The 13,266-nt window shown below is 46.5% G+C and overlaps 1 protein-coding gene across 1 annotated transcript in view; it reads left to right on the top strand.

Moving 5' to 3' along the window:
• Positions 1-10,704: 10,704 nt before the first annotated feature.
• Positions 10,705-13,266, top strand: part of METRNL (meteorin like, glial cell differentiation regulator) — a 37,020-nt gene continuing 34,458 nt past the window's right edge. Inside the window, exon 1 of the mRNA XM_006118705.5 lies at positions 10,705-11,050. Coding sequence (XP_006118767.2) covers positions 10,941-11,050 — 110 coding nt within the window. The 5' untranslated portion in view covers positions 10,705-10,940. The remainder of the gene's footprint in view (positions 11,051-13,266) is intronic.

Below are 13,266 nucleotides of genomic sequence, written 5' to 3' on the forward strand. Positions count from 1 at the left end.
TCATCTGACTAATGTTGTCCATCTAAGTTCTCAGGGATGGATTAACTTTTCCGGGGGCCTGGCGCCCCTTAGGCTCTGAGATGGGGCCAAAATGAGAAGTTCAGAGTACAGAGGGAGAGGGTGGGTAGTACGGGTTGAGGCAGGAAGCTGAGGGCTCCAACTGGAGGTGCAGAGTTTGGGGTGGGGCTGGGAATGAGGTGTTTGGGGTGCAGGAGGGAACTCCAGGCTGAGGCCAAGGGGCTTGGGACATAGGTGGAGTTTCAGAAGAGGAGGTTGGGGTAAGCGTGTGGGGTTTAGGAGGGAGTTAGAGACTTACGGTGCAAGACGGAACTCAAGGCTGGGGTAGGGGTTAGGGTGCCAGGTCTGGGAGGGAGTTAGTGTGTGGAAGGGGGCTTAAGGCTGGGACAGAGTTTGGGGTGCAGGGTACTTACCCAAGGCAGCTTCTCTTCAGTGGGGGGAAGCAGATGGTTCAGTGCAGCCCACATTCCTCTGTACTCACATGCAGGCACCACCCCTCACAATCCCATGAGCTGGGATTCACAACTAATGGGAGCTGTGAGGGTGTAGCCTGCAAACGAGGGTAGTGTGGGGACTAAACTTCTCCCAGCACTTATGGCAACATGGCTCCAGCCCAAGCCACGTCCTCCCCAGCCAGACAGGGCCGGATTAATTCAGGGGCTTTAGAGGCTGCGGTCCAGGGCCCTGAGCCAAGGGGGCCCCATGGAAAGATCTGAACTATTGGTGGTCAGAGATCTTTCTGCAGGGCCCTCCTTAGCCTGGGGCCCTGGGCTGCAGTCCTAAAGCCCTTTTCTTAATCCAGCCCTGCAAGTTCTCCACTGGCATCAGTTTTGCTCTTGAGATATTGTTGAAAATTACACATGAAATTTGCAAACTATTGAACTGATTTATTTACCTTCTTAGCTCATCGTGTCTGCAAAAATACCCTCTTCTCTCCTGGGAACCTAGCAAAGAATACACAATACAAGATTATTTTTCACAATTTATAGTAAAGATACATGAAAATGCATTGCCTGGCCTTAATTCCATGAGAAGCATGCAGCAAACAACAGTGCAATAGTTTGTTTATACTGGCAAGGGTTGCATTTGTTTGGCATAGCGTGGCATTTATTTTGTCTAAATATTGAAGCAGAAAAGAAAATAGATTCTTATTTTCAGAGAACTGCTATAAATATTGTGTTTAGCTTTGTTTTAATGTGAAGTGACTGTGGATGGCTTTGGACCTGTCTTTTGCTGTCATGTGTTCATGCTGTGTTTAGAAACCTTTGAATAATGTTTAAAGTACTGCTGTTTCTACATGCTGAGTCCACAGGTTGCAATGTTCATGCAGGCTGGAGGAACTGGAGAAAATGAAAAAGTAAGCCAGCCAAGAGGATATACATTCAGATAAATATCAGCTTTACCGGTAGCATAAATTGAGTTTTCTAAAACAGGAAATTAATGTTTTTAGATGCTAGGAATAAACAATTGTTCCTCGTTAGAAGTTCTAGATTAAATACAATTTTTCCTGAAAGCTTGGTTTCTGAGAACTTTTTAGCAAATGTTTTAAAGATCTAAGTTGTAAAATGAAATAGTAAAAGTCATTGACAAAATGCATAGAATTACTCCCAAATAACAATATACTGAGATTTATTCTCAAAATTTCCCTTTCTGCTTTAATAGTACAATGTCCCAGATATCTGAGCTTGGTTTCTTTTGTGCAGCCCTTGAAGGCTTAAGCACCAAGTCTTCTGCCTGGGTTCCCAGTTCCCTATAGCAACGTCATTGTGCGGGAGGGGATGTGCCCTGGTTTTTCATCCATACTTTGACTTTTGTCATCTTTCTGATCCATTCAGGAGAAGCTTCAATCATCTGTGTCCAACCATGACTCTTTCCTGTTCCTCCATACTGTGTGTGACTGGGGAATCTCTGATGCTGCAGAGAAGCTCAGCAGCCTAATGTGTGTGTGTGTGGGTGTGGGGGGGGCTGAAGGGGGTGAAGGAATAGGGGAGCAGAACAGGAGAGTTTCATGACCCGAAGCCTGGCTTCTCAGACATGGCTAGGGATAGAGTTTGTCTTATGTAACCATTTTAATCACCTTTTAACTGTCACTCTCCCTTCACTCTGATACCATAGTGATGAGGGCCATTCTCTGAGGCTTGGAAGAATGGATGGTTCAGTGGTTAGAGCACTAAGCTGGGACTAGAGAGATTCGGTTTCAATTCCCTGCTCATCTACAGAATTCTGTCACCTACACCAAATAACAAAACCTCTATGTGCTCCTCATTGGTAAAATGGGCATGATATCATAAAAATGGCCATCCAAGCCAATGGTCCATCTAGCCCAGTATCTGTCTTCTGACAGTGACTGGAGCCAGATGCTTCAGAGGAAATGAACCGAACAGGACAATTATCGAGTGATCCATCCTTCCACCTAGCCCTAGGTTTTGGCAGTTAGAGGTATAAGAATAACCAGAGTATGTAGTTGCATCCTTGACCATCTTGGCTAATAGCCATCGATAGAGCTATTCTCCATGAATTTAGCTATTTCTTTTTTTAACCCAGTTATGCTTTTGGCCATCACAACAAACTACAAGTGATTCTACAGGTTGTGTCTCTTTTCTAAGATGAAAAGTCCCAGTTTTTTAATCTCTCCTTCTATATATAGCAGCTGTTCCAAACCTCTAATAATTTTTCTTATTCCTCTTTATATCTTTTCCAATTCTAATACTGTATAACTTTTGTGCAATGGAATGACTAGAACTACGCACAGCATTCAGTGTATGGATATACCATAGATTTATACAGCGGCATTATGATATTTTCTGTTTTATTTTCAATGCGTTTCCTAATGATTCATAATATTGTTAGCTTTTTTTACTGTTGCTGGATATTGAGATGTTTTCAGATAAAACGTCCACCCACAGAGTCAGTGCCTATAATTTTGTTGTCCAATCACCTAGTTTTGCAAGATCCCTTTATAACTCATAGACTCATAGACTTTAAGGTCAGAAGGGACCATTATGATCATCTAGTCTGACCCCCTGCACAGTGCAGGCCACAAAATCTCACCCACCCCTCCTAGAATTATCCTCTCACCTATATCTCAGATATTGAAGCCTTCAAATAGTTTGAAGACCCCAAGATGCAGAGAATCCTCCAGCTGTGATCTGTACCCCATGCTACAGAGGAAGGCGAAAAACTTCCAGGGCCTCTGCCAATCTACCCTGGAGGAAAATTCCTTCCCGACCCCAAATATGGCAATCAGCTAAACCCTGAGCATGTGGGCAAGACTCATCAGCCAGACACCCAGAAAGTTCTCTATAGTAACTCCTATCATCCCTCCATTGACCTATTTCCAGTTAGCTTTGGTTTTACTATATTGAATTACTTTCTGTTGTCTCCAAACTTTGCCATCATTTACCCCTCTTTTCCAGATCATTTATGAATATGTTAAACAGCATTGGAGCCAGTAGAGATCCTGGGGCACTTTCTGATTATTCCTACCTTTAGTTACCTTTCTTTTAATCAGTTACTGATCCATGAGAGAATCATGATTGTGAGTTGCTCAAATAGTATGAAAATTGGTGACACTGGAATGGATGATAAAGGATATTTTTCTCTATAAATAAGAATTTTTTTTGCCTGCCTTTATGAATTCAGAGTAAACTGATTTTATTTCATTCAGATGTAGTGCCACTCTTCACGTTTGGCTTGTACGTTTGGTGGCTGATATATGTTTTAAGATGCATCTGGTTTTATTGCATCCCAAATCTGGGTGTTTCCATTGATTTTGGTGTGTTATCTGTAGTAACTTGCTTGCCCAAACATTGAAATTTCAGGGGGTTCCTCTTTATTGGAGAACTGGCTTTTAAAAATCAAGCCTTACTCTTATGTACACAAGAAAATCCATGATTCTAGAGATAGCGGATTGCTATCCTAATTCAAACATCCAGAGACAGACGTTCAGTTGTGCTTGTAGCATGAGCTGCCAGTTCAGTGGGTAATTTTGTTTATCTGAGAATGCTGCCTGTGTGTTCTGGGACAAGGACAACACAGCTCAAAGGAGTTTCTCTCTTGGCCTCAACACAGAGCCCTGGTGTCTACACTAGGGAGTTATTTCGAAATAACTCCCCTTATTTTGAAAAAACAAGCAGAACATTGAAATAAGGGGTTGGTTATTTTGAAATTATAACTCCTGCTTTCCACGAGGAATAACACTTATTTTGAAATAGTTATTTCAGGAGTTATTATTTCGAAATAAGTTATTTTGCAATAATTTCTAGTGTAGACATGCCCTTAGTGAATACCATCACATTCTTGCTAAAGAGCAGAGCCCAAACAGACTCCCGTGCACCAAAAAGTTTGATGCCCATAACTGGAGTTCAGTATAAACTCAGGCACTCCTAGGACATTTTGCGGTTGGAGAGGGGTGGGAGCAGAGAGCTTGTTTGTTTATTTTTTTAATTTGTCACCCACTGCAGCCTGGCATGTTCCCAAGGGCAAAAAGGTTGCTCTAGAGTCTAGAAAGACCTTAGAGCCAAGGTAAAAGTCAGTCATGAGAAGTCATGGCATAGGAGCAACAAGATCTATACTCAGATCCATGGTGATGGGCATGGGCATGGGCAGTGGGTGAAGATGGGGCGGAGGGAGGCAAGCCCCGAACCCTGCTCCCATCCCTGCTCCTTAACAGGCCCCGCCTGTCACGGAGAGATGGGGCAGCATGCAGCTTAAGCTTCCCCAACCCTGGAGCATGGAGAAGGTGGGTGGCAGGCAGTGCATGGCCCTAGCCACCCCAGCCCTGGAGCCTGGGCAGTGCACGGCCCAGCCATCCCAGCCCCAGAGCATGGGCACTAGCCACCCCAGCCCTGGAGCGTGGGCAATGCACAGCCTATTCCCTCCTTCCTCCCGCTCCAGCCCCAGAGCATGGGCAATGCACGATGCAGCCACTCCGGCCTCGGAGCACAGGGATGGTGGGGGGGCATGCAGCCTCAGCCTCTCCACCCCCAGTAGGTGTTCTGGGGGCAGCGTATATGCAGGGCCAGGCTGGCGATTTGGGAAGGCAATGCCTTCCCCCGTCTAGCTTACCCACCGCCCTGGTGATGAGACTCTTCTAATAGACATGGACGTCAAGCGATGTGACTCTGATAAGCTCATTCCCACCACTCAGATTAACTCTTCCAGAGGCAAGGACGTGCTCTGCCCCAAATCCCTCTGTTCAAACACCAAACCTCCTATGTATTCCATTATTCTCAGACCGTCTTCTGACATGTCAAGTCTACAGCCATCCCTAGCCACATGCAACATACGCTGCTGTGTAGGACACCAGAAAATTTGAGGCACCAAATTTTCAGATACACAAGGGGCTGCTCTCAGCTGGCAGAAGGGCTGCCTTCTCTCGGCCCCATTGCCCACCCACTTGCGTCTCTCACTGGGAATGGGGTGGAGTGGAGCCCATGCAGCCTCAGTCTCATTTGTTCTCTCTGGTCCCTTCTGTCCCCCTGAGGGCATGTGCCACTTGGTAGTACGAGTGGCAGTGGGGGAGAGGAAGGCTCCGTGGCCGACCCGGGGGTTTCTGACTGCTATGTGCTGTGGACAGCTGGGCTCCCCGTGGCATGGTTCCTGCCTCCTCCCTGCAGTCTTGGACCCCTGCCAGGCTAGGGCAGCATGTGCAGCTCCTCCCAGCCCCGTGTGCTCACTGCAGCCCCACCACTATTCATTTGCAGAGGGCAGGGAGTGTGGGTGGGAGATCCCAACCGTGCTGGGCAGGAGGAGGCACTGACCCCCTGTGGATGGACCCTGACCTGTGGAGCTTCCTACTCCAGGTAAGCCCTATCAGCCCAAGCCCCACAGAGCAACTGCGGAGCCAGGTCCCCCTTCCCCATGCCCTCCGCAGCACTCCCTGGAGATCCCCAGTTCCCCCTACCCCATCCCCCCACAAGGACCTGTGAGGGAAATCCAATTCCCACTGCCCTGTTCTGCCCCCCACCCACCAGCTCCCCGGGAGAGATCCAGTTCCCCCTGGCCTGTTCTTTCCTCCCAGCACCTCTGGGGAGAACCAGATCCCCCCTCTCTGTTTTCACCATCACCATCAGCAACCCCTGAGGGAGAAACCCAGTTCCACTTCCTGCCCCATTTCCAACACCCCTGGTCCAGTTCAAGGGGTAAATAATGACACTGTAAATAAAAGAGATAAAAAATTTTTCCTATGTTTTTATTTTAAAAATGTTTTAAACGTTTTAAAATTTGCCCCAATTTCATACAAAAATGTAATTTGAGAATCTGAGGGGCTTCTCATGTGGGGCAGGTGAGTGGGCAGGCTGATGTGAAGCAACCTGCCTCTGAGAAAGTCTGTGCAGGAGCTTTGCTCCTGCACCCACTGGGGTCAGTGGGGCACTAGTTTAATGACCCTGTATGGGTCCCATAAATCCTAAGGACCGGCCTTGTCAAGTCTCACTCATTGGGTGTGAGACTCATTACCATGCAATCTCATTCTCTCTCACACATTCCTAAGCTTCTCTCATTCATTTGAGTAAATATATAAAGATTTAAACTAAAATATTCTCCCTCGGATACTGCAACAGACGACAATACAGCTGAGGCCTCAGATGTGGAGCACGGAACTTGGAAAGCTGCTTTCCAAGCTTGTGTAATGTGGTAACCCCGGAGACGACGGGCTCTCATTTTGTATGCATGAGAGAGGATGCTGTACAGGGTGTGTGGCTGAATTCTTGAAGGTAAAAAAAAACCCCATGAGTTTGCTCCCAAAATGAGCAGGATTAGATTGAAAGTTTGTGGGTTCTGAAAAATACAGTTCAAAATTTAAACCACACCGTTTCAATGTTCTTTCCTTTTTCCTTGAAAAATGTGCCCCACCCTTTGTGTCGCTCCATTAGGTGGTTTCCTGTCACCCCAATCTAGGACTGAAGATTACCCACCAGTGTCTAGAGAGGATCTTGACAGTGAGCACAAGAGTCCTCCTCAAAGGGGAGGCTGGATTTACCTCCTCCAATGAGAACAGCATGCTTTGTCTGAGATGAAAAAAAGTCAGAGGGTTGCAAAACACAAGGTCACAGGCCATTGGTTATGTAATCAGTAGCAGGGCTCTCAAGGATTTCCCTACATATGTATTTCTTTCAGAATAACAGGGCTGAATGTGTTCATTCTGCTACTCTGTTTACACTAGCTTTGTATGTTCATCTGCAATGCACTTAAACCAAAATCCTGGATCTAAAAGTGCCTGCCCGTAGTATTGTTCTATCTGCTAGTGCACAAACAAAGTTTAAATCAAGATTTGAGTTTGAGCCCATTGCCAATAATCAGTGCATTATTTTTCTTTGAGTATTGAAACAAATTGCTTGTTTCCTTTAAGCAAGGTAATCGAAATGGAGCTGTACTAGCATCTAGTCAATAACTAGGACCTTGGTCCTTCTACTTGCTCTGCACACATGCACAGCAGTGGAAGGCAGTGGGGTAATATGTAGCACTGAAGACTAAGTATTTTTGCATATTAACTTCATTTTTTGGGGTTTTATAAATCAGTCGCAAACGTATATGAATATTTGTCAAAAATATGGCATGCTGTGCACTGGAATTATTTTTTATATTTATAGCTCATTATTTTCCCGGGAAATGTTTTTGCTGTTTCTTAATAAGTGCAAAAATGAGTATTCAGAATGTTCTTGCTTGACATATTTGCTTTTCGCAGTACAAACAGAAAAAAGCTCAGTGAATCCAAAAACTGCTTCACCCTTTGAGTGTATTCCCAGATCTCAGCCAACAGCACTACTATGGACTAGCTGTGAGTAGCCGGAAGAGCATTCTGGATATTGATATGCAAATGAGCACACCAAGCATCCCACTTTGTTATAGATTTTCTATATCTAGTACTGCCAGCCACTTTTGAACTGGGGAAGGCTTAACCTAGGCCTGGCTTGCAATAGTCAATAGTGGTTCCTTCTTGCTTTGTTCATTTTTTGATGCAGTGCTTTGGTCTGGTGGAAACGAAGTCGGTTAGAGGGGATAACCCAAACACCAGAGAGACAGGAGGGTTCAAAGTGGCTTTAGGCCTCCATGCCTTTGTTGTGTGATTGGGTTTGTGGAACTAATTGATACTGGAATTTTTGAAGTAAACAAAGACAGAAAGCTAAAGGTCATTTCAAAATAGTGCTTAGGGTTGCCAGGTGTCCAGTTTTGAACCGGACAGTCCAGTATTTGAGCTTTCTGTTTGGGAAACAAATTGAGAAAATATAAATGAGAAAATATAAATGTCCGGTATTTTCTAAATAAGATGTAATGTAGATTGTGATGTAATGTCAAGCATGTCCAGTGTTTTTGTTGAATTTCAACCTGATCTTACTTCTTTTCCCCCGACTCACTGGATTGAAATAAATGTATTACAAAGGCACTCATGCATTGTAGTGATGGGACTATGAGATACACAGAGGGCAGGGGTAAAAGTAGATGCCAGGCCATGGACAAATTTAAGGCTAAAATAATACAATGCTGGTTTTGTATGTTTTCCTTTTCAGTACTGTTAGCAATCAAAATGTCTGAACAAACATTTCTTATAATGAAAGAATTGAAGTTCTGAACTTTAAAGTTTGTGCTACTACAGCACATGCTCAGTAGAATAACGAATTTTGCATTATGGCATGTTTCATTACATTACTCAAAGTTGTCTCTGTGTGTAAATAACATGCTTACATGCATCACATTATTTGACATAATTATATAACTATGTTGATACTTTATAAGCAACAATAATTATCCCTAATTTACAAGACAAAAACTATGTGGAAAAGACAAAGCCACAATTGGAAGGGAAGGCACTTTAAAGATTTTTTGCCTTCCATACAGAGGTAGAATGAAAGCACCATCTCAAAAATATAATGTTTGTGTTTGATATCCCTTTACACCTCATCCTGATACTTGTGAAGGATGCTTTATAAAGCAATAACAATAATGATATACCACACTGCAAATAAGATTTGAATGTTTAATGCTTATCTGTGAACTTATCTGCCTAGAAAAAGTGATGTAGTGCCATTAACAAGATCTATGTGACTGATAATTTAAAGTGCATAATAGACCAAGGAACTCAATGATCTGGAAATATTTTAACCCCTTTCCTGTCTATAGAAGTACCTTATAATTCTGCCACTCTGCTACTGTTTCATTCAAGAGAAATGCAGTGCCTCAAGAATCAAAGAATTGTTTGTGTGGCTGTTCACCCCAAAGCTGCTAGACCCAAGTTTCTCTCCAAGATTGGGCCCATCTGTATTAAGGAAACTTGCTCTGGCCCAAATAAATCTGTAATGTAAACCATGCAATTTATACGTTACCACAGTAAGTTGCACTGGGACAAACCCCATTTTACCCCCATACTGGGCTTGCACAAGTGTAACTCCACATGACCCAACTTCCACAATGCAGACAGACCCTAGAGTAACAACAAACATCTTGTCCTTCCCACAGAAATATAAAACTTGCTGCTTCAACTTTGCTTTTCTGCTAAGCAACGTGGAACATATTATCCTCCTACCCACCCACAGTTGAAATGGGGTGGCACTAGGATGGAGGGAGAGAAAATCCCTTGCACATAACTTTTCTCTTAGGAGAGGAACAGACAGAAAACTTCAGATGACAGATGCTGGTCTCTGTACTTAATTCTGACAGGTGTTCTCATACCACCACTTTTTAAAGAGGGGAAGGACAGGGCGAAGGGTTGCAGACCCTGCAATGCTTTGCATAACTGCAGGAACTAGAGGTGCAGGGTGCTGCCATTCAGGGTCCTGGCTATGGCTCAAGCCTGAGCCCCCTTACGTCTATCCAGGCTCCTCTACTAAAGACAGCACTCTCTGCCCCATCTCAGAGGGGTGGGGATACTGGACAGCAGTAAGGGAGCTGGGTATGTGAGGGGTCCATACTAAGCACTATTTTACCATTGCTGCTGCTCCCAGCTTACAAGAAAAATCCCCTTTTTTTCAGGCCACTTTAAGCATCGAATACCCATTGATGGCATAAGGACTTTAGTAGAGTGAAGGCTCCTATTAATGGACAGTGATCAGTGTTCCCTGTAAGCTGTGCGCTTGGGTGGCCACTCAAAAAATATTAAATGCTACTCAGTTGATTACCATAGCACCCACAGCGGCAGCACGTTTCTGTTGGTGGTACACATCCACACATGCCTCAATGCACATAACAAAATTTATTCTGCACATGTTTGAAAACATTAGAAGGGACAGTGGCAGTGATGTTGCCTTCGGAGGAATGGGTCACAACTGACAACAGAGAAAAAGGAGCAACGAGGTTCATGCTAGTGGATGCCAGTGGAGATGAGAGAAGAGATCAGCAGGGGCAGAATTAGGGGGAGATTTGAAGGTCACACTTTTTGGGAACAGTTGAAGGTGGCTGCTCTTTGGCCTGTGGTTCTCTGGGTTTTCACCAAGCTGGGAGGTCAGGCTCACTGAAGAAGGCTTGGCTGGCCTGGCATGTGTCCCGCTAGGGGAAGGGAACAAACTGTAGCGCTTGGGGGGAGAGGGTGCTTCAGGCACCACAGTGAGCAAGAGAAGCTCCTGTGCCGCGAGGCCTCGCATAGTGGCAGGAATCCGGTGCCGGGTTTTGCCAGCTCTGGCCGGCAGGCCCCGGTCCAGGAGGAGCCGAGTTTTGTGGGCGGCTCCGGGAGGCAGGGCAGCGGCCCGCCCCTCAGCTGGGAGTCTGGCGAGCCGGGGGAAGCAAACTTCAGAGCGAGCGGAGCTGGGCGAGGAGCCGCCTGCCGGGATGGGCGCCGGGTAGCGGCTCTGCCGGCATCTGCGCTCCGCGGTGGCAGGCTGCCCGGCCGGGCTCCACCATGTAGGGCAGCCCCGCGCATTCCGCCCTCCTGCTGCACCGCGCCGCGTCTCCCTGGCTCGCCCGGAGCCGAGGGGCTGCCGCGAGAGACCATGCTGAGCGCTCCGGCGCCCGGGCTGCTGCCGCTGCTCCTGGGGCTGCTGCTGGGGGGCCGGGGGGCTCCCGCGCAGTATTCCAGCGACCTGTGCAACTGGAAGGGGAGGTAAGGAGCGAGCCGCGCCGGCGCGGGGGGGGGGAGCGCTCCAGCGGGCATGTCCCGAGCCCCAGCGGGGCATGTCCCGAGCCCCAGGGGAAGGAGGCCGCCCGAGCTGCCGCGTCTCCCGCCGCTGGATGGATTTCTTGAGGCACTTTTGTTACGTTCCCTGTTCGCTCGGGGGCAGCGCAGTGACCAGCCCAGCAGCCGGGCGGCTCTGCTGTTACATTCCGCGGGGCGGGGGCTTGCACAAAGTTGGCAGCTCCCTGACCGTAGCGGACCTCTCCTCCCTCCCCCGCTCTGTCTCACTCACCCTCACTCACACTTACTCACACTCACACACGCACCCCCACCCACACTCACCCACACACCACACTTACACACTCACACACCCACCCTCACTCACACTTACTCACACACACACACACACTCACACACGCACCCCCACTCACACTTACACTCACATACTCACACCCACCCTCACTCACACTTACTCACACTTACACACGCACCCCCACCCACACCCCCACCCACACACACACACACACTCACGCCGCCACACGCTCTGCCTCATACACACCCTCCCCCTCACGCTCGCTCTCATTCACTCTCATACCCCCTACGCGCTCTCATGCACACTCACTGCTCTCACACGCTGTCTGTTTCATCTGTGGCAGGATTTCACCCTTTTACTCACACTCGCAGCCCGCGGCTGAAGGAGGGAAACGGGACAAGTTGGTTTCCCGAACATCGCCTTCCCTTTGGCCCATGCCCCTGGGCTCCCCTTCCCAAGCAATTGTTCGCCCCCAGCGCGCCGGCGGAATGCTCCCTGCCCCTCTGCGGTTGCTTAAGAGCAACGAGGCAAGGGCTCGGTTTTCGGTCTCGGCTTTGCTCTCTTTGCTGCATTTTGCCCCCATGTAACTTTCTGGTTTCGGTGGCCCGATTCCTGGTTTATTTTATGTCTTCAGGGATTCTCTCGGACCCTCCCACCCCGCCCGTCCTCCCTCTGCCATTCAAGATCAACAGTTTAATACTGAAACTAAAAGGCACGAAGGTCCTGATCAGATACAGTAGCTCCACAAAAGTGACCCCAGTCCCTTTCTCGGTTGCTAGGAGAGCCTCCCTAGTCTGGCGTGAAATAGAGCTAGGGACCCCATCCTTCTTCCATGGACGCCAAGGAAAGGTTTGCTCTTGGGAGAGGGAAGAGGAAGGAGTTGTGCCAGATGTATGTGTGCGTGGAGTTTGGATTTGGCTGCAGCAGAAATCTGCCCCCTCTTTTGGTCTCTGGTTTTGCAAGAGGCAGGCGGGTGGGATAGAGAGAGGGGTTAGTTACTCCTGGAATGCTATCGGCATTACCAAAGAAATGTGCCAGGAGGAGGAGAAGAGAGAAGGAGGTAACTTAGCAGGCACAGGTAGGGTATTTCAACTGCCCACGACTCCTTCCACATCTGTGCAACCTAACACCCAAATAACTTGTTTGGTAACTCCTGTCTGTTGACTTCCTACATTAACTTTGGCATTAACTTTGTTGTAATGCAATACACCTGAAAGTCCTTTTTATGATGAAAGTTGACTGTGCTATATATCATACACAGAAAGAAATGTAATTAAGGAATTGTCTGACTCAGATATTTTGTTTTAATTATTGGTGGTTACCTTGTTTTATTCTTCATGTTTATTTCAAAGCACATGGGTAGTTTGTAATAGGATAAAAGTTTTAGGCCCAATTCTACACTGTGGGAAAAATCAGGAATAACTACTACAGTCTAGAATCGGGTTTTTTGCATGTCTCATCAACAGTTTGACCTATCTTCATTCAGATTTCACCCTTTTTACAGAACTCACTGTTTTACCACACTGATATATAAAGCTATTGGATCAGATTTTGATTTTAGTTGCACTGTTGTTGGAGTAACTGCAATGCAGTAGCTCTGGATTTACACCAGTGTCATTTGGGCAGATTCTAGGCCATTGTTCTTTGGCTGCCACAACTATTCTAATCATCCTAGTTGTGAAACCTCTTGAATGCTCAAAGTGTATGTAATAAGTTTAATATGTCTTTATGGTTTTGCAACCTCTTCTACTGTTTGTGAATAAAGATATTTTAGATTATAATCAAAATTGTTACTAAATTAAGAACACACATATTTGGTTAAGCCCATTTTTAATGGGAGCATTAGTGCATGCATTTATTAAACCAAATTTTGTTTTAATAAATTCAGATT

This window comes from Pelodiscus sinensis, chromosome 20, assembly GCF_052426305.1.
Source record: "Pelodiscus sinensis isolate ZL-2025 chromosome 20, ASM5242630v1, whole genome shotgun sequence".
In the NCBI taxonomy this organism is placed as follows: Eukaryota; Metazoa; Chordata; order Testudines; family Trionychidae; genus Pelodiscus; species Pelodiscus sinensis.